The 27,282-nt window shown below is 50.0% G+C and overlaps 1 protein-coding gene and 1 long non-coding RNA gene across 5 annotated transcripts in view; one reads left to right on the top strand and one right to left on the bottom strand.

Annotated features, from left to right (window-relative positions):
• The window catches only part of GRM7 (glutamate metabotropic receptor 7), a 247,074-nt gene extending 241,132 nt beyond the window's left edge, over window positions 1-5,942 (top strand). For all 4 annotated transcript variants that reach the window (XM_071550186.1, XM_071550185.1, XM_071550184.1 and 1 more), the window contains one exon: window positions 4,936-5,942. Coding sequence is in view for 2 of the 4 variants with exons in the window: in XM_071550184.1 (XP_071406285.1) it covers window positions 4,936-4,985 (50 nt within the window). In the remaining 2 variants the exon portion in view is untranslated. The remainder of the gene's footprint in view (window positions 1-4,935) is intronic.
• A 6,954-nt stretch (window positions 5,943-12,896) lies between these two features.
• LOC139669232 (uncharacterized) lies at window positions 12,897-21,436 on the bottom strand. The gene is made up of 3 exons (XR_011697212.1): window positions 21,141-21,436; window positions 19,049-19,204; window positions 12,897-12,960 (listed from the first exon to the last, which is right to left on the bottom strand). It is a non-coding gene; the product is annotated as an uncharacterized lncRNA (long non-coding RNA).
• Window positions 21,437-27,282: the final 5,846 nt, after the last annotated feature.

Raw genomic sequence — 27,282 nt, 5'->3', positions numbered from 1 at the left:
GACAAAACAATTTTCTTTCCAAGCCAAGTTAAAGCAAAACTGTAATGGGAGCTGGAGCATCCTGTGCTGTGCTCTGCCTATGGGTGTCTGTGATGACAAACCCTGTGAGGAGCAGCTGAGGCAGCTGGGGGGGCTCAGCCTGGAGAACAGGAGGCTCAGGGGGCACTTTATTGCTCTCCTCAACTCCCTGACAGGAGGATGTGGCAGGGTGGGGGTGAGGCTTTTCTCCCAGGCAACCAGTGATACAAGGGGAAACTGCCTCAAGCTGCACCAGGGGGATTCAGGTTCGATATTAGGAAAAAATAATGCACTGAAAGAGTGATCAGGCTTTGGAACAGGTTGCCCAGGGAGGTGGTGGTGCCACCATCCTGGAAGTGTTCAAAAAGCAAACAGACTTGGCACTCAGTGCTGTGGTTTAATGTGTGGGGTGGTATCAGTCAAAGGTTGGACTTGGTGATCCTGGAGGGTTTTCCAACCTCAGTGATTCTGTGGCTCTGTGTGGTTACCTGTGGCTGAATTGCAGATTGTGTGGTGGTCCTGACTGTGTGTTTGAGGCTGCATCCTCCAGGTACCCCTCATACCAATTTATTCTCCTATGAACATTGTTGCTCTTCACTGCTAATTAGCAGAAAATTAGCAGAAAAGGGAATGTCAGGAATGGTGGTGGGAAAAAGGTGCCCATTTTCCCAAACAAGTTCTAGGGTGCAAATGGCTCGAGCACATTTATCTGCAAACAGGCAGGATCCAGGACCTTTCCTTCCCACATGTATTTTGTACTTAAAAATATCTGCCAGCCCCTGCTCCTCCCATGGCCCCTTTGGTGTTCCTTTGCACCCAGCTCTGGAAAGGGGGGTGGACACAGCTGGGCTGTGTCTCTGCACACAGGAATGGATGGTCCAGCACTGCAGATGCTGCATGTGCAGCTCTGGGCTCACTGCAGCGAGTCCAAGGCAATGGCCAGCCAAGGCTGACATAATTATATGTGTATCAATGAGCAGGTGTGTGTTGTTTGGAGAGGACAGTGTGTGGTCAGTGTTGGGAAGGCAGGAGAGGACAGTGTGTGGTCAGTGTTGGGAAGGCAGGAGAGGACAGTGTGTGGTCAGCGTTGGGAAGGCAGGAGGGGACAGTGTGTGGTCAGCGTTGGGAAGGCAGGAGAGGACAGTGTGTGGTCAGTGTTGGGAAGGCAGGAGAGGACAGTGTGTGGTCAGTGTTGGGAAGGCAGGAGGGGACAGTGTGTGGTCAGCGTTGGGAAGGCAGGAGAGGACAGTGTGTGGTCAGTGTTGGGAAGGCAGGAGGGGACAGTGTGTGGGTGCTGTTGGGAAGGCAGGAGAGGACAGTGTGTGGTCAGCGTTGGGAAGGCAGGAGAGGACAGTGTGTGGTCAGCGTTGGGAAGGCAGGAGAGGACAGTGTGTGGTCAGTGTTGGGAAGGCAGGAGAGGACAGTGTGTGGTCAGCGTTGGGAAGGCAGGAGAGGACAGTGTGTGGTCAGTGTTGGGAAGGCAGGAGAGGACAGTGTGTGGTCAGCGTTGGGAAGGCAGGAGAGGACAGTGTGTGGTCAGTGTTGGGAAGGCAGGAGAGGACAGTGTGTGGGTGCTGTTGGGAAGGCAGGAGAGGACAGTGTGTGGTCAGTGTTGGGAAGGCAGGAGAGGACAGTGTGTGGGTGCTGTTGGGAAGGCAGGAGAGGACAGTGTGTGGGTGCTGTTGGGAAGGCATCACATGGGAGATGTGTGTCTGCTCCTGTTTGAAGAACAGTCCATGCTCATGTCTCCTGGATTAAAACATGGAGAATCCTGGTAATGCTGATGTTCCATTAGCATCCCACATTTTCATGCAAATTAATTTCTTTGAGGAAAATCAAATCCATACCTGGTGCTAATAGCCAATGATAATGATGAGCTGAGACTCAGCAGAGATTTGTGAGCAAGCAGACTGTCTCTCTCCTGAAGCCTTCAAGACCGGAGTGTGTCTGGAATTGTGCGTGGGCTGAGGTCCAGGTTCCTGGAGTTAGTGCAGGAGCAGAGCAGTGAAATGCACCAACACCTATCAGGAGACATGATCTTCTCTGGTCTAACAGCCTTTAAACCCAAGGAAGATTGTCTTTCCACTCCTAAAATAACCAGGGAGCTCTTATTGATTGTTTAGTCTAAATTATGGATGATGCTTTTGTCAGTGACAGCATTCCAGGGAAGCAGAGCTGGGCCAGGGGGAGCATCCCTGCCTGAGGTCAGAGCCCATCCATGCACAGAGAACCCACAGGAGGACTTCACCCACAGCACCTCTTGGCTCAGCCCTTTGGGCACCAGGAGTTCACTGTCCTATCAGAAATGAGAGCTGAGCTACTGGGGCTGAATTAGTGAGAAAACTCACCAGCACAATGGTCAGGTTTGCTGAAAGCCCCAGTAACACCCCAGGCCTCCTGGGAGGGGTGACATGATGTGACCCAGCAGTGCAGAGCATCCAAATCTGTCACAGAAACTGCTGCTGTTTGAAATTGGAGCTTGTAATGGCTAAAGCTGAAGTTTATCAGAAAATAATGCATGGAATTACTTTGCAACCTGTTCCATGATGACATTTCCTTTTCCTGGGCTCATTTTACCCCTCTTCAGCATTTAAGAGCATTCCACAGTCTCCTGGATATGTGCAATGTAGCCTTGGAGGATAATGAGTTTTATCCTGTCAGATGCTGGACACCTTCGTGTCCAAGAGATGTTAATGGGAACTGAAGATGATCAGCACTTTGTGGACTCAGTCCTTGATTGAACAGACAGCTCTGACTCTTCAGGGACATGTTGGGTGGGGGTTCAGGATAATACTGCAAAGGACTGGAGATACACAGGAGGCTCCTACACAACAGCCTTGGAAATACCTGGGAGTAAAATCCTTCCTTTGTCACTAAAACACAGTGAACACCATGGGAAACATCTGATTTTGCAGAGGGGCTGAGAGGAGCCCTGGGATGTCCAAAACCAAGGCTGTTTGAAAAGCAGATTTGCAGAGCAAACTCTGTTGTTGTTGCCTCTTTTTCCACGGTGTCTCTTAAATCTTCCTCTGAGAAAGATTTACAACGAAACACACCATGTTAAAAACATGATCCCAAGGGACAGTGGAGTCTGTCCTGGTTCAGCAGCCTGGAAATACTCAGCAAACAGGTTAAGTTATGCCAAATTCTCTCAAAGACAGTGGGATTTAGGCTTGAGTGTTTTAGCAAACTATGGTAACTGTAAATACAGGCTCTTCTTTTGGTCTCTATGGAGGTTTAGGTTGAATATTAGGACAAGCTCTTCCCCCAGAGGGCAGTGGGCACAGCCCCAAGGCTGCCAGAGCTCCAGCAGCATTTGGAAGATCCTCTGGGGCACAGGGTGAGATTGTTGGGGTGTCATTGCAGGGCCAGGAGTTGGACTGGGTGGTCCTTGTGGGTCCCTCCAAGCTCAGAATATTCTGTGTCCCGAATCTGTCAGTGTTTCCAGACTACTGCAGAACATTTTGCTTTGTGTTCAGCTGCAAATATTTGCAGATTTTCCTGACAGGAGTGTGTAGCAGCACTCACAAAGTTCTTCCTGACTGCTTTGATTCCCTTCTGTTTGCAAACAGATTGGATTTGAAGGTCATAATTAGGGACGCTGGTACCTTCATCCCTATATTGAAAAATTCTCAGAAGTCATAAAACTTGAGTCAGAATTGCTTTATTCCTGAGAAAAGCCACGTTTAGCTCAGGAGATTTAAGAAGTTGGAGGAAATGTCACTGTTTTTAAAAAAAAGAAATCTTAATAGGATCTCATCGTGGTGCCGCAGCACTGAGGTCACCCAGACTGCAGGAGCCCAACAAAATCAATCAGTGCTAATTTGGTTTATGGCAATGGCTGGAGCTGGAGCCCAGGCTGGGGCTGCCCTGCTGGGCTGGAGCTGGAGCTGGAGCTGGAGCCCAGGCTGGGGCTGCCCTGCTGGGCTGGAGCTGGAGCTGGAGCTGGAGCTGGAGCCCAGGTTGGGGCTGCCCTGCTGGGCTGGAGCTGGAGCTGGAGCTGGAGCTGGAGCCCAGGCTGGGGCTGCCCTGCTGGGCTGGAGCTGGAGCTGGAGCCCAGGCTGGGGCTGCCCTGCTGGGCTGGAGCTGGAGCTGGAGCTGGAGCCCAGGCTGGGGCTGCCCTGCTGGGCTGGAGCTGGAGTTGGAGCTGGAGCTGGAGCCCAGGCTGGGGCTGCCCTGCTGGGCTGGAGCTGGAGCTGGAGCCCAGGCTGGGGCTGCCCTGCTGGGCTGGAGCTGGAGATGGAGCCCAGGCTGGGGCTGCCCTGCTGGGCTGGAGCTGGAGCTGGAGCTGGAGCCCAGGTTGGGGCTGCCCTGCTGGGCTGGAGCTGGAGCTGGAGCTGGAGCTGGAGCTGGAGCCCAGGCTGGGGCTGCCTTGCTGGGCTGGAGCTGGAGCTGGAGCCCAGGCTGGGGCTACCTTGCTGGGCTGGAGCTGGAGCTGGAGCTGGAGCTGGAGCCCAGGCTGGGGCTGTCCTGCTGGGCTGGAGCTGGAGCTGGAGCTGGAGCTGGAGCCCAGGCTGGGGCTGTCCTGCTGGGCTGGAGCTGGAGCTGGAGCTGGAGCTGGAGCCCAGGCTGGGCCTGCCTTGCTGGGCTGGAGCTGGAGCTGGAGCCCAGGCTGGGGCTGCCCTGCTGGGCTGGAGCTGGAGTTGGAGCTGGAGCTGGAGCTGGAGCCCAGGCTGGGGCTGCCCTGCTGGGCTGGAGCTGGAGCTGGAGCCCAGGCTGGGGCTGCCTTGCTGGGCTGGAGCTGGAGCTGGAGCCCAGGCTGGGGCTGCCCTGCTGGGCTGGAGGTGGAGCTGGAGCCCAGGCTGGGGCTGCCCTGCTGGGCTGGAGCCCGAGGGGTGGGCTCAGGGGTGCAGAGCAGTGCCAGCCCCTCCAAGGGGCTCTGCCCGCGGCGCTGACCCTTCTGTGCTTCTCTTGCAGGCCCTGCTGCAAAAAAGAAGTACGTCAGCTACAACAACCTGGTGATCTAAGCGGCTGGCCGGGTTCAGCACCCCTCGCCCCGCGGTGCCGGCGGTGCCCGCGGCGGTGCCAGCGCTGCCCTCGCTCCCGGCGCCGCTCCAGCCCCGCGCAGGGACCATCCCGCGCCGGCCGCCCGCGGCCCGCAGGACTCCAAGGGGCTCTCTCTGTCTTTCTGTGTACTTCCAGACTGCGAGTTTTGGAACTCTCTGTACAGTTTGTGAGGAGTTTTGCTATTGCCATCATGTCGTTCCGAGGTCACTGCCTGTTCTGGGAGGCACAGCTGAGCGAGCGCCTGAGCTCTCGGCTCTTCTCACACCCACCGGCACTGAGGAGCTCAGACCCCTGGACGTGACCTGGGTGACTGCTCTTGGATCACTGCAATCCATATACCTTATTTTTTTTAACCAAACAAACAGAAAAAGAATTTAAAGACCAAAAACTGTGCTGGCGAAGTTCGTCCCCCCCTCACACCTCCGATGGGCTGCAGAGGAAGCAGAAGGATTTTTGCTGAGTTCTAGTAGAGGTCTTGATCTTTGGAATGCATGCCAGTAATGTATTTTATGGTACATGTTAATAATTTATGTTTGATATTTGTATTTGTGTTCGATTTTGTTCTTTTCTTTAAGGTATATGACTATTTTGCAATAATTTCAATGATTCTTATGATATTTGGAGGAAAGAATTTGGCTTTTACATGTCTTGAGGTTTTTCTCTGTTGATGCCCCACCATGACTGACCAGTGTGGTAAGGACTTACAGAAGCATGTATGTTTTATACTGTTTGTAATAAGTAATTTCGTTAATCTTGCTGCTTATGTGCCAATTTAGTGAAACCCACCTTTGCCGCAACCTCCTCCCTCCCTTTCCATTCTCTCGATCCTGTGATATTATCCAAGAATGTATCAATAAAGGATTTTGGTTAACTTTTTTTATTTACTCCAATAAATATATTTTTTCAGTTGCTCCCTCCCCCTTCCCCCCTTGTGACTAATATTTATTTTCTGATGTTGGCAGATGAAACCCAAAAACCCGACAAGAGGAGCACAGAAAGTGGGTCTGGAAAGGTCTTGGGGGAGCTGGTGCCTGATGTGAGGGAAAGTGTTTCAAAGGGACTTTGCAGGATCTGTGACAACCCCAAAAGCCAAACTGGAGACCCACAGAGACAACCCTTGAGTCTGTGTCTCCAGAGATGTCCTCAGCCCTTGAGGTGGGCCATGGCTCTGTAGAGCATCACATTCAATAGCACAGCAGGACACAATTAGGGGGGCAATTAATGAGAGTCAATCTGGCAGGCAAAGGTTGGGTGAGCTGAGGAAGGAGAAGGGCCAAATGGAGGTGAGAGGAAAGTCCTTCCTGATGTGACACAGCACCAGCACAGGCACCACGATGGATCCCTGGGAAGGTGTCTGGCCTCCCATTTGCTCCAGACAACTTCACCAATTACACTGATGAAGTTAATCAGCATCAGAAGCAGCTGTGCCAGCTGTGCCACTGGCCCTGGCACATTGTGATGAAGATCCCCATGTCAGCCCTGGCTGACTGTGGGCACTGCAGGGGTGGGGGCAAGGCCTTGGTGGGGTGTGAATATTCATTGATCTAATAATGAATTACAGCTGACAACAGCTGAAATCGCACCCAAGTAAAGGCTTTGTTAGCAACAAACTAATTGGCAGCAAATGCTGAAGGCAGAGGCTCTGCAGTGGTTGCCTTTTTCCACAAACACAAGGACAGAGCCAGCATTGGGCTAAGTAAGTATGTCACCATCAAAGAATGTTTTTTGCTCAAAGACTCATTTTCTTTCAGAATGGGCAAAAAAAAAATAGCTTGCTGGTTTGTTTTTCACTTTTTTTTTCTGGTGAAGGGGGGACTGAGGTGGAAAGAGGAATGGTGCTTCTGGGAGGGAGGATGTGGGGCTGGGGTTTCATTTCTTCCCCCAGGTAATGCTGCATTAGATCCAACAGAGAAGAAAAGCTGAGCCTTTCATTTACTGTTTATTTTATGTTCTGCTGGGGGGGAGGTTTGCTGTGGTTCATGGGCTGCATTGTTTGTTAAAGTGTGGCCACTGATGTTCCATCCCTCTGCCTGCAGATCCCGTTTCAGGCAGGGCATCCTGCTGCAACATCTACACACAGCATTGATACTCCCTGCACAATCATGCTTGTTGCATTAAAAATATTTAATGATATTAATGCATTAGTAATGTTTTAATCACCTCCACACCCTGTGTGTGTGCCCTGAACTCTGCAGTGAGTCCCTGACACCTGCAAGGCACTGGCTGAGGAGCTGCCACAGGGGAAGGTGCTCTGGGGACTGCTGATCAATATTTCCTTTTCTGTTCCAAAGCTGCACCACACTCTACACCCACACAGCTCGTTTCCAAACACAACTAAATGAGCCTTTAACTCCATTTAGAGTCTTTTATCTTACAATTGACTCTACTTGGCATCAGTGCAGCACTACCCTTGTTTTCATAACCTCTTCATGTCATTACCCACTGAGTACATACGTGTTACAGGCCTGGTTGGGTCCCTCCCACGGGGGTGGCAGGGCTGGCTGGGTCCCTGTCAGTGTGGTATTGCCCCTGTGACCTGAGCAGATGCCTTTGCCTTAAGACTGCAAAGATTTTATGCCTTGTAAATGGCAGTTGTCAATGGGGGATGTTTCACCTTTGGACAGGGAAAGCTGGTGGGATTTTCCCCAAACCCCCCGAGTTTGTGTTCACAGGCACTGCAGACTCAGGTGAAGGCAGAGCTGCAGCACAGAGCCCTGGGAGCAGAGAAATGATGGTCTGAGGTAAGAGGATGTGGAGCAGGAGGGGACCACAGGCTCTGCACCGCCATGGAAAGCCACCTGCAGCTGGAAGAGACCCAGGCAAGGCAGGGAGTGACCTCCCTGAGGGGCTGCCAACACAAGGAGCCCGAGCAGCCCCTCACACACACACACACACTGACACACCCACACACATCACACACACACACACACCCACACACACACTGACACACACACACTGACACATCACACACATACACATACACATCACACACACCCACACACACTCTCACACTCACACACACACACACACACAGACACTGACACACCCACACATACACATCACACACACACACAGTGACACACCCCCACACCCCCACACCCCCACACCCCCACACCCCCACACCCCCACACCCCCACACCCCCACACCCCCACACTCTCACACTCACACCCTCACACACCCTCACACACCCTCACACACCCTCACACACCCTCACACACCCTCACACACCCTCACATCACACACAGAGACACCCTCACACACTCTCTCACACACCCTCACCCACTCTCACACACCCACACCCACACACCCACACACGCATACACATCACACAGTCTCACACTCACACACGCACACACACACACACACATCACACACTCTCACACACACATCACACACACACACATACACATCACACACACCCTCACACACACACACACACACTCTCACACACCCACACCCACATCACACACACACACACACACTCTCACACTCACACACACCCTCACACACACACACACACATACACATCACACACACACCCACACGCACTCTCACACACCCACACCCACATCACACACACCCTCACACACCCTCACACTCACACACTCTCACACTCACACACACCCTCACACCCTCACACACTCACACACACACATCACACACCCCCTCACACACACACATCACACACCCCCTCACACACACACACACATCACACACACCCTCACACTCACACACATCACACTCACACTCACACACACCCTCACACACTCACGCACACACACCCACACACACACCCTCACACACACACACACACACCCTCACACATCACACACACACACACACACACACACACCCCCTCACACACACACACACACATCACACACACCCTCACACACTCACACACACACACACATACACATCACACACACCCTCACACACTCACACACACACACACCCTCACACACACACACACACACCCTCACACACACACACACACATCACACACACCCTCACACACACACACACACATCACACAGCCCTCACTCTCAGGCTCTGCCCTGGCATCCACAGCACACACCACAGAGATCGGATCTTTTCCCTTCTCATCATGATGAGCACACAGTGGGAAATGTCCATGTGATCATGCTGGGAAAAAATCCTGAAGAATGGGAGTGATTTTTTTGTTGTTGTTGCCATTTATTATTGAGTCTGAATTACACCAAATTGTTTTGGTATGTAAATGCCAAGTTTATTGTTCATAAAAATCATGGCAGAGTTAAGCTTTCTGGGCATGTTATATGATAGATAATGACAATTATTTAGCCTGAGTCAGAGTTTAGTCTTCATTTGTGACATTAATTGCCTTTATATATAATGAAATGCACTATAATGCTCCCATATACAGAATCTGTGCATCCATGGAAGTGCTAATCAAACATATTTATTAATTTCTAAGACAGCTTTTTGTCAAGGCTTTGATACACTCGAGTGTTTTTTGGTAAATAGCCCTCTCTGTAAGATGTTTAGCAAAATATTTTGATAATTGCTTTTTGTGCTGCAGGCATAATTAATATTATTTATATTAGATTAATAAGAGCTGAGGGCTGGGCTGCTGCTTCCACCCAGCTCAGCCAGGCTTTGCTGCTGCTCTCCTGGCTCACAATTCCACCACCAGCCCTCAGTGTCCCCGGCCTTTCCCAAAGCCATGGAAAACAGGCCAATTTTGAGTATTGGCTGAACACATGAGGTTCCAAGACCTGGAGCCCAGAAGGTCTGGGCAGTGCCCTCCAGGCTTGTTTCTGGTCATTGTTCACCTTCAGCCCACACCTGGCAGGAGATGGATTGGAACTTCCACCTCCCACAGTGGGAGCTGCCAACTTCAATTCCCTGTTCCACTCTGAGCCTGCCAATCTCCACAGATTATTTGATGTGTGCTGAGGGAAAGAAGAAGGAGGGTTATGGGTTCCTGGTGCAGCCACAGCTTTGTACTGGTGAAAACTCCTTTCCTGAAAGAGAGGCCAAGCACTGAAGAGGCTCCCCAGGGAAGTGGTGGAGTAGCCACGCCTGGAATTGTTCAAAAACTGAGCAGACCTGGCACTTTGGATATGGTTTAGTTGGCACAGTGGTGCTTGGTTGAAGGTTGGATAATCCTGAAGGTAATTGCCAACCTTAATGATTTTATGATTCTATTTGTACCACACATTTCTTTTCAGTAACCTTCATTTTCAGCACCAGCTTTCACTTCATTCCACCCAAGAAGAGAAATCCTTTTTTTCCCTTAAGAATGATTTCAACTTTATTTTTTTCCTCCAGTTTTTGATGCTTGTTTTTTGAGGCCTTGGCTGCCTATAACCTAAAAATAAACCCTGTGCAGAAAATGGACCTGCAGGGAACAGGATCAGCTTTCCCTTCCAGCCCCTGCTGGAACTCACTCAGAATGTTTGGCAGAAGGCTCGATGGGCAGCACATGGCAATGACTTTAATCCTCTCCTGGATCAGGACCAAGGGACAAAAGTCCCAATCTAAGCTACTGGGGGATTCATGTAAACTGGTTTCTGTGGTCTTTTGTCAGCTTCTGTTTATTCATTGATTTCATATCATCTCTCATTTGTTACCAAATCTGGAGTAGATCTTGGCTTTATTCCAGGGGTGTTGGGTAATCCCTTTAAGCCACTTTGAGATGAAGGAACTGTTCCCTTTAAACCTTGCAGGACTCCAGAAAACTGCCAGCGATGTGGTGGGAGCACAGTGGGGCTGGTTCTGCTCCCATGGTGCAATCACAGCAGAACAGCTCCTCAGAGCCCCAGGTCCTTTGCTTGACATGGATCTCAGTGCTGCTCCCTCCTCCAAGGGTGGCTTTTCACGGCTGGCCTGGCCCTGGGGCTCCACCCCAGGCCCCCTCCATCAAAACAGGGGGAAAAGGTCTGGAATTACAAGGTGCAACTGAACCCTGGGCACAAAGTTTAGAGTTGCTACATCTGCAAAGGAAAGAAGAGAAAGGAAAATGTCCTCTTTGACAACTGCAGGTCAGACAAGACCCTTCTGGAAGGCATTTCCATGGGTTTGGGTTCCTGGTGGGTTCCGTGGCTGCCAGATGTCATTTCCCTGCTGCAGGAGGGTGGAACCCAACTGGCTGTGCCCCACTGGAGCCTCCAGCCCTGGGGGTTCCCAAACCCACCTGGCACAGGTGCTGAGCCTGACTGGGGCCAAAGTGGCACTGGGCACACTCCAGCACTCTGTGCCACCAGCCATTCTGAGAGCCCAGGTCACCCTCAGGGAATGACAAAGCAGCTCCTGGGCCTCCAGGAAGGTCTCAGCAGCTCAGGGACATGCACAGTCCCAAACCACAATGATGGAACGTCCTTCCTTTCCACCTGCCAAAATCACTTCCCAGCAATAGGCTTTGTCTGGCTTTATCACAGGCTTATTGTCCCTGCTGAAGATTTATTAAATCCAGCAATGACAGCAGTTCTTTCTCCCAGTCACAAGCTTTTATCTTGTTGTTAAAAGTTTTAAACAGCATCTCACACAACAATGAACATCACATACATTTCAATGAGCCCCTTCAAGGAAGAAATTCAGCTAATCTCTGGTGAGTGTATCTCAATCTATTGCTTTTTAACTTATAAAAATGACTGTCTCCTACTACATTAAATCACAAGATAAGTGAACCTTGCTCTTACCTTTTCAGCTGGTATAATCCTGTATCTGTTCTTGCACACGTGGCTTTGGGGCAGATAAATTACTGTGCATGTGCCTTTCCTTGTGCCTAGAAATGGGGATCAGGGAATCAGCAGAGATTGCTGGCCATTAAAGGGAGAGGGAGAGGAGGAGCATTTCTGGCCTCTTCAGCTCTTCTGCTTGGTGTTTCCATACCCTTTTTGGGACACCTCCCACCAGCCCAGGTGGCTCCAAGCCCCATCCAACCTGGCCTTGGGCACTGCCAGGGCTGTGGCAGCCACAGCTGCTCTGGGTAACAAGAGGTTCTCAGTTCCATGTCTTGTGTGAAGGCTGGAAGGTGGGGACAGCTGGAGTCAGGAATTATGACGTGCCATCAACCCAGAACAAAACCCAGCAAAAGTGGAGCTCTGCAATCCTTGTTGGAGGTGTGGGGGGAGGCACCTCTCATGTAAATCTGTCATGCAGAAATCAAAATGGAGACTGTCAGAAATGAAGAAAGAAAAATAAAGTGCAATTTAGGAATAAATTTACAAAGGAGACTTTTTCAGAATGTCTCCATTCTTTTCCATCCTGGCACCACTGCTGGGCCTTATCCTCTGACCTGGAAACAAGGAGGATGATCCAGAACTGTTGTTCTGTTCCCTTCCACACACACCCCTGGTGTTTCCTCAGCCCAGGGCTGGTGTACAGGCTGCAGACAGCAGAGGGCAAGGGTGTACACACAGTTATTGGGGAGGGCACAGGGACTGGCACAGCCCCTGGGGCAAGGGGAACACCAGCCCTGGGCACTGACCCATCCCTGACCCTTACTCAGCACTGACTGCTGTCCCACCCAGCCCTGCCAGGGGGACTCTGGCACTTCACTCCCTTGATAGTTTCCTCAGCTTTGATCTATTCCCGTGCCATAATTTGTCTCCTGGGCATGGAAGATACCGATAGTTCCTGCTCTGGTTGGAGTGGCAGCTCCACAGGGTCTCCTCTCCACGGCCCAGCTCATCAGGGCTCCTCTCTCAGGATCGCTCAGTGCAGGCTCAGCCAGGCTGGGCTTTGCTCTCACCCCCACCGAGCACCTGACAGGGTTCCCACCACATTTCCCTCCAACACAATTACCACTTCAAAGCCAACACACTTCAAATTCCACAAAGGTTGTGTTTATTTACAATGAAAAACCACAGGTTTCCTTCACAGGGGAAAATGTGCTGGGAGGAAGAAGAGCCAGGAGGAAACGCCCGAGGCTTCAGAGCCCGTCAAAGCTGGTGGAGAAAGGAGGCAAGTTGAAAAGACAAGTCATTTTTCCCCAGGAATGCTCCTTCAAAGAGCCTGAACTCGCCTTCACACTCCTGCCCAGCAAAAGAAAATGTACATGGAGTAAAAATAAATAACATGGAAAAATATAGATAGAAAATAAATAACTAAAATAAATTAAGTTGGAAGAGGTGGGCAGTCCTGGCCAAGGAACAGAGTCCTGGGTATTCCCAGGTCCTCTGCACAGCAAGAGGAGTCTCTTTTTGAGACTCCCAGAACTCTGCACAGGGGTGTGGACATGTTAAAATCCCCAGGGAAAACCATGAGGTTTTAGGGTCCACTCTCTCCACACACATACAGAGCAAGGCAGCAGCAGAGTGTGAGGACACAGAACCCACCAGTGAGGAAAACCATTTAATGCACAAAATCAGTCCACTTGGGGGTTAAATGATTAATGCACAGGTTTGGGTTTTGAAGCTGGGTTTGGTTACAAAGTTGGGTTTGGTTGGAAGTTGGTTTTGGTTCAGAATTGTCTTCCTCAGGTTTTTGGCAGTTTCCTTCAGCCCTGTGAGTTTCTGGGTTTATTTGCTTTCCTTCAATATTTACACTGTGAAGTTTCATTTGCTTTGCTGTACTTAAATATTGAAACCATCATGTTTTACCAGCCTAAATATTTGTTTTATTTAAAATCTCCTTAGCTGGAAGATAAACACCAGAGTAAGAAATCAGAAATGACACAGGAGTTTAAGAGGCAGAACAGCAATTAGCTGTGCCAAGGTGTTCACCTTTCTGAAATGCTGCCTGTGACAGGTGGCACACACACATTTATCAATTGTTCCAAAGACATTTTCTCCATTTCAATCCATTTTTTCCCTCCCCTTTCCTCATTCCTCTGCAGGTGCCACATTTACCTTGATGGGGGCAGGGATCTGAGGGGCAGTCAGGGCAGTTGGGGGCTCCCAGACTTTCCTGCTGGGAAATCCCACCACAAGAGGCCCCAAAGGGATTCAAGTTTATTGTCTTCAGTCTGCAAAGGTGCTTTCCTTGCCCTCAAGGAAATACAAATGATACACAGACAACTTCTTCAATCTTTTCTTTATAATTCTATGAAGTGATGAAGCATTTATTGGTGTGTGCCAGAAATCTGGGGCTGAGACTGTTTTCTGTCAAATAAAGACATGCAGAGGCCAGGCTGGAGCTCCCTCTGCTCCGTGCACACTCCCCCTCTACACTGAAGTGACAAAGAAGTCACATTTTCATTCCTGCCACTGCCAGGGAGTTCAAGCACTGCAATTATTTCTCCCCCAAGAGCAGGTGTTGCCCCACTCTGTGCAGCTCTGGGGCTCACTCTGCAGTGTGTGCCCATGCACAGTGCCCAAATGGAATAAAAATGCACCACTTATTTTTTCCAAGATGAATTAGCACACAAACAAAGTGTACCTGAAATGCCTGGTGTGGTTTTCCCAGCAGAAAGGGTTAAATGAACAATAACATTTTCTCCCCTCACTAAGCAGATCCACAATGGTTTTATAATGATATTGACCTCACCAAAGCAGTGAAATGTCTGGCCAAAGTACTGGGTGGTTTCTGCAGAGCTAAGGGAAGCTCAGAAGGGTTTAGCTGAAGATACTTCTCCAGCATCCCCTGCTGACCCTCCAAGCATGAAGAGGATGCTCAGCAGCCCCATGTCAAGCAGCTCTTGTGCTGTGGGGCACCTGAGTGGCTCCAGAAGTGTCTTCTCAGTCAGATTTTGTTATAATTTCATGTCTGGCTTAATCATGAGATGTCCATTTAATTTTTCACTCGGGGGGGACTGCCCAGCCCCACCAGGCCCCCAGTCCCATGGCCAGGCCATGGAGCTTTGGGCAACAAATCTCCTCAGAGCAAAGGGAAGGTTCTTCACAACTGGAATTAGCCCTGAAAGCCACAAATGGGCTTCAGACCCCAACAGAGACAAGAGCATTTGCAATCTTTGGGTGAGTCAGCAGGGAAAATTCCAGAGGAATTGGGGATGAAGAGCCAATGCAGCTGGAAAGCAGCAGCTCCTGCCCAGCTCCTCCTGCCCCGTGCCCAGGGGATGCCCCAGGAGGGGCTCTGGGCCACAGGAGCTGCAGCTGCTCAGGACACTTGGCACCTCCTGTGCTGAGTGTGCTCCTCTTTCCCTCCCTGCTGAGCCCCGTGGGGAGGAGCTGCAGGAATTCAGCACAACAGCTCCAACACACAATTAATGCAAACCTGCAGGAGCTCTTTAAAACACTCCTGGGCCTCCAGCCTCAAATATAAATTAGCAGGTGGGTGTGAATGTGTTTTTTCCCTTCTGTCATGGTGATGGATTTTTCACTTTAAAGATAAGACAGTGCCTGATGGAGCCAAATATTGACAGAGGAGATAAAGAGGCCTGTTATGATAATGGACATAATGAAATGCTGTTTATAAAAGTATAGATGGAGACACAGAACTTTCCCTCTTCTGGAATATTGATCCCTTCAAAAGAAATAAAATTAACTTTCTTCTGCCTGCTGTACCTGTACCTGGATTTTATACCTGCAGTGGAAGCAACTTCTAAAAACAAAATTCTCCAGTTTTGTCCCTTGCTGATTCTTTGCAGATCAATGAACTCAGGCCCACAGTTGGCTAAAAGTTCAAAAACTGCCACATACACAATTTATGGGGAACTTCTGCCCTACACTGATACAAGCCTGGAGTAGCTCCATGGACCTTGGCAATAAGGAACACCAAGGTCTGACAGCACAACAAACCCACCGTGTCAGGGCTCTCATCTCCCTCCAGCTGGAAAGGAGAAGTGGGAAGGAAAGAAAAAAAAGATGTGTTAGATGAGAACATTATTTGAACATCTTTAGCTCTCCCTTAGTCTTTCTGTCTCTCTCCCTCCCTCTATATTAATATACATATAAAAATTAAACTAAAAATGATATCTAAATGAGCTTAAACACCACAATGCCTGGACATGCACAGGTGTGGGGTTGAACCAACACCTGCCCCATCCCCCTGGGGGTGATCACCCTGCAGGGTCCCTCCTGCTGGAGCAGAACAGCCCCCCTGGGACCTGTTCCCAGGCTCTGGCACAGCCCTCCCACAGCACCCAGTGTGGAAAATGGGTGTATGAAAAATGCATATATGGTTATGAATGGCTACATAAAATATAAACCAGAACCAGAACTGCCCAATAACTCCCGAAAAAGGCTCTGCCAGGCTCTGTCAGATGCAACTCCATCATCTCAAACCTCCCTGCAGTTTTCCTCTGTAATCTGTCACTAAAATCAACTTATAACAGTTACCATAGAAACATCTTGACCAATAGCCTGATTTTTTTTTCCCCACAGGAAGGGAAATATTGTCCATTCACACCCCAACCTGCCCCTGCTGTGGGTAAGGGATGTTCTGCTCACTCACCTGCTTGGCAAAGGCAAACTGTGTTTCCTGCCATGCCCCCTCACTGCTATTATTTCTCCTCTTGCTCCTTTTTCTTCCTTTTTATGAACAAACTGCTGAGTAACACAGAGTGTTCAGAGAAAAAGTAATGAATGGTTGAAACCCACACTAATATATCTGTGTAGGACTCTTGGTTTTCATTCAGAAATTGTTTGATCTCAGTGTTCTACTCACATGTTATAGCAAAGAAATCACACCTGACAGCAAAGCTAATTCTGAGAGAAGTAAAATATTCAGTCTTAGGTTGAAATCTTCAAAGGAGCCCATGGGAATGAATCCCAGGCCCTGGGTGCCTGCAGTCATCACCTCCAGGGAATTCAGAACCTGAAGTTTTGGGAAAGGCAAACTACACCAAAGCACTTCCTTCACCTTTTTGAGACCATTGTGGGGTTGCTCAGTTTGTGGCAATAAAATTTCATTTTGAACCCCCATTTATTGGGTCTTTCCATCCCTGATCTCTGCAGACCCCTGGCCAGACTCTCCCTATCCTGTTCTGATGAGACCAGACTCTCCCATGGGCAATCCCAGAGCTGATCCATCAGCTACTGCCTGAGCCCTTTCTGGTCTCCATCCAACACATCTTCCATCTCTGCACAATTGCTCAGATTTATGGTGTCATTGCAGACATAAATTGTCCTCATTCACCAAGCCCAACATGCAGCCATATGTTACTTCAGGAGGCTGAATTTTTATAAAGTTGTATTTTTTTACATTTTTACTTCCGTTTTCCGTCCAAACAAAGCCTGTTCTGTACCTCTTTTTGCTCAGAGATTGTATTTCAACAGCTTGTTTAAAATTAATACCTAAAGCAAGAATCATAATAGGTCTGATTTATTATTAATTGGGGGGAAGATAAATGTTTTCAATCACTTTATGTCTACAAAGTACCACAGATCCCACCAGTAACTTCGGTGGCTCAGGCAGCGTCCTGGGCATTTTAATCTCCAGTACCCAGGAGGCAAAATTATGGCACAAGTGGTAGGTAATGAATAGGGATTAGTAGTCAAACAACCACTTAATTAATGAGAAGAAAAGGCTAACTGAGTATTAAACTGCTGGGACGTGCTGGCCTCCTGTTTGTGTGGGTTCAGGCTCCCTGTTCTGAGGGTACACCAAAATATTGGGCTGCTTCAGTGTTTCCAGCTCAGTAAAACCCAGAGGGCATTAAGAGTCTGTGACAGAGCTGCTTTAGTGCCCAGAGGAAGAGATGGCACAGCCCCTAATGAAGCCCCTGCCCACGTGCAGCAAATGCAATTGCAGACTGAAAGACTCTGCTGCTGGTGAAATCCCTCTCTGAAACTTCAGCCCCCCCAAGGGTTCTAAAGGGGCCCCTGAGCTTGGGGCTATTCCCATGGAGCAGTAATCCATTGGACATGGACCATGAGGGGCTGGGTGATGCCAGAGGAGTTTCCTCTGCAGGAGCTCCATGGAGGGAAAGGTCCAGCACACACAGCCTGTGAGGAACATCCCCTGGAAACGGCCCTGATCTCAAGGTTTGGTGTCCACAGTGGGCAGGACAACTGCAGCTGTTCCTCCAGAGGAGCAGAGCAGCACAGTCACTGCTGTGCAGCTGCAGTCCCTGCGACTCCCAGCACTGCAAGCTCAGCATCACCCCCAGAGATCCACAGCTGCCCTGGCACCACATCCCCCCCAAGGCTGCTGCCCACTGGGTGCCACTCTGGGACACTCTCTCTGGTGATGAAGTGCAGCATCACATCACCTGGAAAGGAACCAACTGAAGGGTTGGTGCACACACACCCACCCTGCTGAATGCCCAGGCCTCCTCCTCTTCCTCCTGCTCTTCCTCCTCCTCCCCCTGCCCTTCTCCAGCTCTTAGAATCCTGGAATGGTTTGGGTTGGAAGGGACCTTAAAGCTCATCTCATTCCTGGCCTTGCCATGGGCAGGAAAACCTTCCACTAGATCAGGTTGCTCCAAATCCCCTCCATCCTGGGCTCCCACCTAAAAAACCCAGAAGAAAAGGAGGCAGAGCAGAGGGATGAGCAGTTGGGAACTCTGCTGTATCATCACAGCCACTCTCTTGAAGCATTCCCCAGGTATAAATATCACAGTTCTCCAAACTGTCAGATTGAGTCCCATTTTACCTCTCCTGCCATCTGTGCATCTGCCATTCCCAACACACACAGCACTTAGCAATCCAATTTATTGTTCTCATCTGCTTGGGGCTTCTAAGTACGTGTTGAAGTTTGGGTCAGAAGCTCCCATTGGTTTGAGGCTGTGATTCATGCAGAGAGAACAGATTTAGGACAGGCAGTAGGAACCCCCTGCACAGGCCCCATAAATCAGAGCTTGGGCTCCCCAGGGCACGTTTCACTCCCTCCACAGGAGCTGGGATGTGTGTCAGTGGAGCTGGGGGAAGGTGATGAACGTTGCCACGGCATTTACTGGCTCTGGGAAAAGGGAGGAGCAGCTGCTGCTTCCTGTGGGATCCCCAAGTGGCTGGAATGGTGCCCACTGCACCAGCAGATGCCCTTTCACTGCTCTGGGGCTCAGCTGTGCAGGCAAAGGCTGCTCAGCCCCTGGGAGGGACAGAATTAATGCCCCTTGGGTTTACTTTTGGTCTCTTTTCCATGATTATGTGCCCTGTTTCCTGCTCAACCTGCAGCATTAACATTCTGAATTACCTTAATTTCCCCAGAGCTGTTTAGTTGTCCATTAGGTGAGACATTACAGCCATTATTGGGCCGAGGCTGCACCAAAAAGTCCCTTCTATCGAGCTGCTCCAAACCTTCTCCACCAGGAATTGCCTGTTCCCAATGTCAGGAGTCTCTCCATAATACCTGAAAAATAGGATAAGTGCATCCTGCAGGTGTATTTATTTCCAGGTACTCCCTTAAATGCAGACCTGGAAGGAAAGTGAGACCCCAAAGCCGCTCACCAGCGTGCAGGAACCACGGCCAGGATGGGCTTTGTTCTCATCAAATATTCAGCAGTTATGAAACTTTAAAATGGAAATAGAAGTGAGGGAACACTCCTCAGGGACACCTCCCACCAGCCCAGGTTGCTTCAAACCCCATCCAAGCTGGGCCTGGACACTCCCAGGGCTGGGGAATCCAATAGTTTTCAGACCCCTGTAATGCTCTTTCATCCAGAGCTGCTTTAGCAGCCCCACAGAGCAGGTGTCAAGGAGGGACCAGCAATGCCCCTCCACGTGTGCTGGGCACGGGCCTGTGCCACCCACAGGGTGAGGAACTGCTGTGTGGAGCCTGAGGCAGCCACACCTGGCCCCGGGCTCTGGGGGCTGCTGGAGCTTTCTCTACAGAGAGGAAACAAACTACATTTCTAAGCTGATGCTCTGGCTGAGAACAGGCAATTAAAGCTGGGCTGCCGTGTTTGATTTTCAATATCTCATTTAAATCTTGTAACAAAGTTCAATTAATGGCCTTGGAAAAGTTTTTCTAAAAAGTAATGCTGCTTCTCTGCAGTGCTTTTTTATGACTTTTTCTCCTGCACAGCCTTTTTTCTTCCCTTTGAATGCAGGCAATATTACAGAAATATTATCTTTGTAAATGCAGGTGAAGTTGATGATATTATTGATTTCAGATGGCCTGCCAGTTGGAGACAAATGTCCACTTCAGTTTGGAGGCACAAACCAAAGATTTCCAAAGTACTAAATTATTGAGCAAAGCCCTTCCTGCATAGGGGGCTGAGAACTGTCTGTAGGGAGGGACAGGGCAATGACCCCAGGGAAGAGAGGGCTGTGCAGAGGAGGCAGGTGGAAACCAAGACTCACAGACACAGCAGCACTGGGAAATTCCAAAATAGAGGAATTTTACTTCTTCTTCATCCTCAGTCCTGTGCCTGCCCAGCCATTCCCAGCAAACATCCCAAATACCCTCCAGAACAAATATCATTGGCACTCAGACCTGGTTTTGTAAATCTGTTCCTAAAATGCTCTAAGCCAGGTCCACACAGATCTGAGAGTTCCCTCCCCAGGACTCAGAGCTCACAGACTGGCAGTGGGGCTGAGCCCCAGCCAGGGGTGCCACAGGTGCCACCCAGGAGCTCCGAGACCTTAAACTTCATGTGCATCAGAGTGCAGAGGGTTGATTGAACTCTGTTCCCCCAGTAATTACAAAGCCCCATTTTGAAGAGCTCTGTTCTTCCACCACATTCTGTCTCAGTGCTGAGACACTTCCCAGTCTGAAAGCACTTAATGAGGTAATTTGCAGAGCGCTTTAACGAGTGCCAGGCACCTCCTGGCTGGCTCCCACCACAAACAGAGCTGACTCCCTGCAGCCACTCCCACAGGTACCATTTGCTCCCAGAAACTGGGTGGCTTTTGAAAAGCACTGCAGTCTAAATCATGTCATATTCTCAGTGAAACATTCAGAGAGTAAATGTAGAGTCCTGGAGAGAAAAATGTTACTCACAAGTTTCACATAATGGAGCTGCAGCATAAAAATGCCCTGGGCTGAGTAATTGTGAAAGTGGAGCCAAAAATAAAACCCTGAATTTTTTCCCAAAGTGAATTTCAGACTCCCATATCCATGGCAAGAATAAAAGTTTAATTTCCATCAATATAAAAGGATTACAGCCTAGATTTGCATGGATTGTCACAGTGCTTGGCTACCCCAGCTGAAGCTCCTGGATCCTGTCTCAGGTCAGCCCACACAATCAGCTGCAACAGCAGGAAATGGGAAAATCTCAAAAAACGCTTATTTTTCCTTTGTTTTGTCCTCTCCAATGTCATGTTTAGGTATGAGTTGCACTTACCTTAAAGGATTTATTTCTTTGTGGTTTTTCCAGTGGCAGGGGAAGGGTTGCACCCCAGAGCAGACACTGCCTGGGAAAGGGCTCAGCCCCTCCTGAGCCTGAGGAAAAATTAAGAAATTCCAGCAGAAATCATTAAACAGAGGATTAGTGTCCCAGGCTGAAAGGACATTTGCCACCAGGTCTGTCCCCCACACCACCACAGCCTCAGGTCCAGCCCTCCAAGAGCTTCACTAAATGTTCTCATCAGATTGTACATGTGAGTCACAAAATCCCAGAATCATTTGGGTTGGCAAAGTCCTCCCAGCCCCTGGAGCCCACCCTGTGCCCGATGCCCCCCTTGGCAAAGTCCTCCCAGCCCCTGGAGCCCACCCTGTGCCCGATGCCCCCCTTGGCAAAGCCCTCCCAGCACCTGGAGCCCACCCTGTGCCTGACACCCACCTTGGCAAAGCCCTCCCAGCCCATGGAGCCCACCCTGTGCCCGATGCCCACCTTGGCAAAGCCCTCCCAGCCCATGGAGCCCACCCTGTGCCCAATGCCCACCTTGGCAAAGCCCTCCCAGCCCCTGGAGCCCACCCTGTGCCCGATGTCCCCCTTGGCAAAGCCCTCCCAGCCCCTGGAGCCCACCCTGTGCCCAATGCCCACCTTGGCAAAGCCCTCCCAGCCCCTGGAGCCCACCCTGTGCCCGATGCCCACCTTGGCAAAGCCCTCCCAGCCCCTGGAGCCCACCCTGTGCCCAATGCCCACCTTGTCCCCAGCCCAGAGCACTCAGTGCCACGGCCAGTCCTGCCTTGGGCACCTCCAGGGCTGGGCACTCCAAACCTCCCTGGGCAGCCCCTCCCAGTGCCTGAGCACCATTTCCATGGAGAAATTCCTCCTGATGTCCCACCTGCCCCTGCCCTGATCCAGCCTGAGGCCGTGCCCTCTTGTCCTGCCCCTTGTGCCCTGGGAGCAGAGCCTGCCCCCCCTTGGCTTCAGGTCACCTGGTTTGGCAGAAGCCTCTGGGCCGTGGAAGATTTCTTGGGTGTTTTGCCTCCTGGTTTCCCTTTGGTTCACAAGCAAAAGCAGCTCTCACACCCTGGCAAGAGCCTCTGCCATGTTTCAGGCGAGTACAGAGTCTCCAGGCTCAAATTGCACTAATAACTTATTCTGGTCTTGAAATCCCCAGGGTTATTTCACAGAAAATGTATTTTAAGATGTTTGGCTCCAAAATGACAAGATAACAGACGATACATATTCATTTTCTCCCCCAAGATGGTGATGAGATGTAACAAAATGAAGTGGCAGGCTCAGCAATCCTCCCTCCCCCAAACAGACAAGTTGTGGCTTTATCTCCCCAGCACCACCCGAGCTGCTCTGCCATTTATCTTGAGGGGGTGTTTGTGGAGGGGATTGTTTGCAGCTGGAGCTACAAGGCATGAAACAAACTGATAATGGAACTTTCTTTTGAAGCTTATTCTTCTGCGGTGGCATTTCTCTTTTTTCCTTTATGAGCTTCATGACAGCCGAGCAGTAATTTCCTTTCTGTATTTTAGCACAAACAACAGATTAGTGTCACACTGTTTGCTGGAGGTTTTGCTCGCTGCTTGCAGGAGCACTTGTTGGCATTCAGCGGGTTCCAAATGAATAACGTGGTCACTGAGAGGGATAAAGCCCAAGAACCTCCCCCTGGCACAGAGATTGGCTGGAGCAGAGACCCTGAGCCTGCTGTGGAGCCCGAGGTGAGGGATGGTTTGGGATCTGCATCCCCAAACACACAGCCCAGGAACCTCTCCCTGGCACAGAGATGGGCTGGAGCAGAGACCCTGAGCCTGCTGTGGAGCCCGAGGTGAGGGATGGTTTGGGATCTGCATCCCCAAACACACAGCCCAGGACTTTGTCTTCTCCAACAGGCAGAACTGAGCCTTTGGCTGCAAACACGGCAATCCTCAGAGCGAGAAAAATGTAACCTAAATTAAAGGCATAAATCACAAAGGGTAAATTATTTAGTTGTAGAATAGATGAAATACAGAATATAACCTCATTGGAAAAAATTACTTTAATTTTTGGCTTTCTTCACACCATAATTAGTTATTTTTTCATATTTACAGTAGTATCACTGCAAGGAGTCACAAGGAAATATTGTGTGGCAGTTTCTCCCATTTTTCTGTGTATCTCTTCAAGGCCAAGTTTTCTGTTCTTCCTCTCCTCCTCCAGCATTAAAAAATCAACCTTACAAGGAGCTCCTCTATTTTCTCCAGGGCCTCCAAAGCAAATGCCACCCCTGCCCAAGTTTAGTTCTGTCACTGGCTCTCCTCCCTTGCAAGGCTTTGCATCCTCAGGGTGAGCTAATCCTGCTCTCCCAGATATCTCCCTGAAAATCTGCTGCCAGAGGATTTCCTGGGGCACAGCCAGGCCCTGGTGCTGGCCCAGCCCACGATGGCACAGGCTGCCAATGCCATGGACAGCCAGCTCAGATGTAATTAACTGCCTGCCAAACCAAATGAGTGTTGGCTTAGAACGCCACATTTTAGACAAAATCCTGAAAATAGCCCAGTTTAGCATTAAGGCAGCAGGATGACACATTATTTGACAGGGGGTATGAGAACGTGGCCAATGCAGTGGCCCTGCAAGGCCCACGAGAGGAGCCCAGAGATCTCCAGCCATGGCCAGGGGAAGGTGCTGACTGTGGCTGCACAGCAGACACAGGGGAGGGGAAAGCAGCCAGAACAAACCAGCAGAGCAGAAGAGTTACAGAACCACAGAATCACTGAGGCTGGAAATGACCTCCAGGATCATCGAGTCCAACCTGTGTCCAGTCCCCACCCTGTCACCCAGCCCGGAGCACTGAGTGCCATGGCCAGTCATTCCTTGGACCAGGGAGGTGAGGATGAAGAAGATGGACATCAGCACAGGGAAAGGGCAAAGAGGGGCAGACCATGGTGGGAAAAGCCGTGGGGAAGGTGGGATGGACTCCTGGCAACAACAGCAACTGCTGTTCCCAAACTTAGAGCTCATGTGAATAAATGTTAAGGCAGGAGAGCCCTAATGCAGCAGGACAGACATAGAGGTGACACTCCCAGGAGGGCACAGGCATAGAGGGGACACCCCCAGGAGGGCACAAACATAGAGGGGACACCTCCAGGAGGGCACAAACATAGAGGGGACACCCCCAGGAGGGCACAGGCATAGAGGGGACACCTCCAGGAGGGCACAAACATAGAGGGGACACCCCCAGGAGGGCACAGGCATAGAGGGGACACCCCCAGGAGGGCACAGACATAGAGGGGACACCCCCAGGAGGGCACAACCATAGAGGGGACAGCCAGAGGAGGGCACAACCTGAGAGGTGACACCCCCAGGAGGGCACAGACATAGAGGGGACACCCCCAGGAGGGCACAGACTCCGTGAACACTCTCACTGCCACCTGCACACTTTGTTTGGGTGGCACAGGTGGTTGCAGAGGCTCAGAGTCCTGCTCTGTGCTCAGCAGTGTCAGCACTCCAAAGCAGCACTTCCAGTGCTCTGTCAAAGCATTCAAGTGACAGGGAATTGAACCAGTTGATTTGGGAAATGGATATTTTGTTAGAGGCACAGCTCAGGATAAATGGGAGTTTTCCTGCTGCTGTCCCTGGCAATGCCAATGAGCTGTAACTCAATGCCTGGGAGGGGGCACAGCAGTGCCAGGGGGAGGCTGCAGGGACACAGCAATGCCAGGGGGAGGCTGCAGGGACACAGCAGTGCCAGGGGGAGGCTGCAGGGACACAGCAATGCCAGGGGGAGGCTGCAGGGACACAGCAATGCCAGGGGGAGGCTGCAGGGACACAGCAATGCCAGGGGGAGGCTGCAGGGACACAGCAGTGCCAGGGGGAGGCTGCAGGGACACAGCCCTGCCCTGGGATACCTGGGCAGGTGTTGCCATGGGAGGCACAGCCTGCTGCCCTGGACCAGCTGGGCTCCACAACTGCCAGAGCAGTTGGGTGGGACTGGAATTGTCCTACAGACAGGGCAAACCCCCTGGGATGTTGGACAATCACCAAGTCACAGAATATTAAGGCTGGTAAAGATTAAGCATCTTTTTGTCCCAGGTGATCTCCTGAACCCTCAGCCAGCAGGACTTTGGTCTGGTTCAGCCCAAGGTTCACAGCTTTGCTCGGCTACAACAAGCAATTAAGATTAAGAAAATTGATTGATCTGCAGACTGAACTCTTAATATCATCTGAGATACAGATTAGCTGAGCTCTGATCAATAGCCAAGAGGTAATTGCAAATGTGTTTTCCCAGCTGAGCACGCTGTGCTCCTAATGCCCAAGACACTCTGGTGGGTTTGACTGATTTGGGAGGAAAGTGAAGCAAATGAACTCCGACCATCTGTACGTAGTTGTTTGATGTATGTGGGTTTATTAAATTCCAAACAGCTCCTAAAAATAGGGGTTGGGGTTTTCTTTGCACACCAATACAAGATATGTATGTAGTGATTGGGGGGGGGGAGAATCTGCTTTTAAAGACCACCATGAAAAATTATTTATAACTTCAACCAACTTCCCAGTTCAAAAGCCTTTGCTTTGCTGCTGCTGTGTAGTTTTAATTTACACACTCAGCCTCTCCCTTCTCCATTGATTCCCTCCGTGACCAGGGAAGTCCAAGCTCCTGCCCCTCCTTCCCTGCTCCCCACAGCCCCCTGAAGGAGCCTCAGGCTCTTGGTTTCAGGAAGATCTGCCCATTCCCTGGAACACCAACATCTCATTTGCAAGTACAGCAGATGTCTATGTCTATATGAGGGGAGTCGACCTGGCAGACCTTTATTCAAGAGCTGCTGCTGTACATGGACCAGTGGCCCCTCCTGCCACAGGATTCCATCTCCTGGGCACCTAAAAAAGCCAAGATTTGGCTGCAGGTGCATCTCAGCCACAGGTAAATTCCAAAGTATGTGGCACATGCAAAGTTGGAGAATAATGAAAGTTTATATTTCCTGCAGGATGGTCCCTCAGAAGGAAAAGCAGCTGGTGGGATCATACTGGGATGAGACATGGAGGGGTTTGTTTTTATGCTTTCCAATGTTCAGTCCAGCACAAACCACCAACACACTCCAAAGGCAAAGGCCATTTACTGGCTACAATAACTGGGAATGAAATCCCCTGTTCCCACACTCAGAGCCTGGGAGAATTAGAGGATCATGGCATTGTTTAGGTTGGAAAAACCCTCCAAGACCACCAAGCCCACCCATTCCCCCAGCTCTGCCAAGGCTGTCACTAATCCTTGTCCCCAAGTGCCACATTTTGGTTTAGTTTCTGCATTAACACCAACCACCATCATCTTCTGCCAGACACCTTCCCCCACTGCCAAAGGATTTTAAACACGACTCCTCCACCCCAATGGGGGTTGAAATTCTCCTCTTCTGTCTGAAATACACAATTTGTATGAAATACAGACAGAAATCCTCATATTGATGGCAGTAATTTTCCTACAAGGGTCACCCTGGGTTGTATTTCCCAGCACGACTCGTTAGTCTGGCTGTGATCAGAAAGGATCCTCTACATGGAATTTATCTCTTTTGATATAAAAATACTTTATAACTCTAAATTATAGACCAAAAATGACTACAAAGTGGAAAATTGCTATTGAGGGATAAAAAATAATCTGATTAATTGCTTTCTGATCACTGTATACAAAGATCAGGATATGAGAGTTGCGTTTATTGAGTTTATTCCTTCTATATTCTCACATAAAAGTTGGGTTTATCTTTTAATTGATCTACAGTGAATTTACATATAAATCTAGAAATTTGGTTTGGGGAAGGTGGCTTTAAATGAGAAGCAGAGCAGACACTTGGCAGCAAGTCAGGAAAAGGGAAAGGCTTAAAATCAGTGTTAAGTTACTCTTGAAGAACACTGTGCTCCAGTGCTGCCTTTTATCCTGTAATTAATCAGGTTTTTGTCTTAATTTCTGTAATACCTTCACAATTCGAGGAGAAATCAAATCTTTAGTTAAGAAATCTTTAGCAGTGACAGCGAGTGCAGCCTCGTGCTGCCTCCTCAGAGTACCCATCCTGTGCAGATGCTGCTGAAATGGAATAAAATACAGCAAAAAGGGGCTGTGAAGCAGCTGCTGAGGCCTATAAAGATATTTCATGGCAAGATACAACACACTTTTATGGCCCAAAGT

This window comes from Pithys albifrons, chromosome 3, assembly GCF_047495875.1.
Source record: "Pithys albifrons albifrons isolate INPA30051 chromosome 3, PitAlb_v1, whole genome shotgun sequence".
Taxonomy (NCBI): Eukaryota; Metazoa; Chordata; class Aves; order Passeriformes; family Thamnophilidae; genus Pithys; species Pithys albifrons.
The sequence above is the reverse complement of the archived record's forward strand: the minus strand, read 5'-3'. Positions and strand labels throughout refer to the sequence as shown.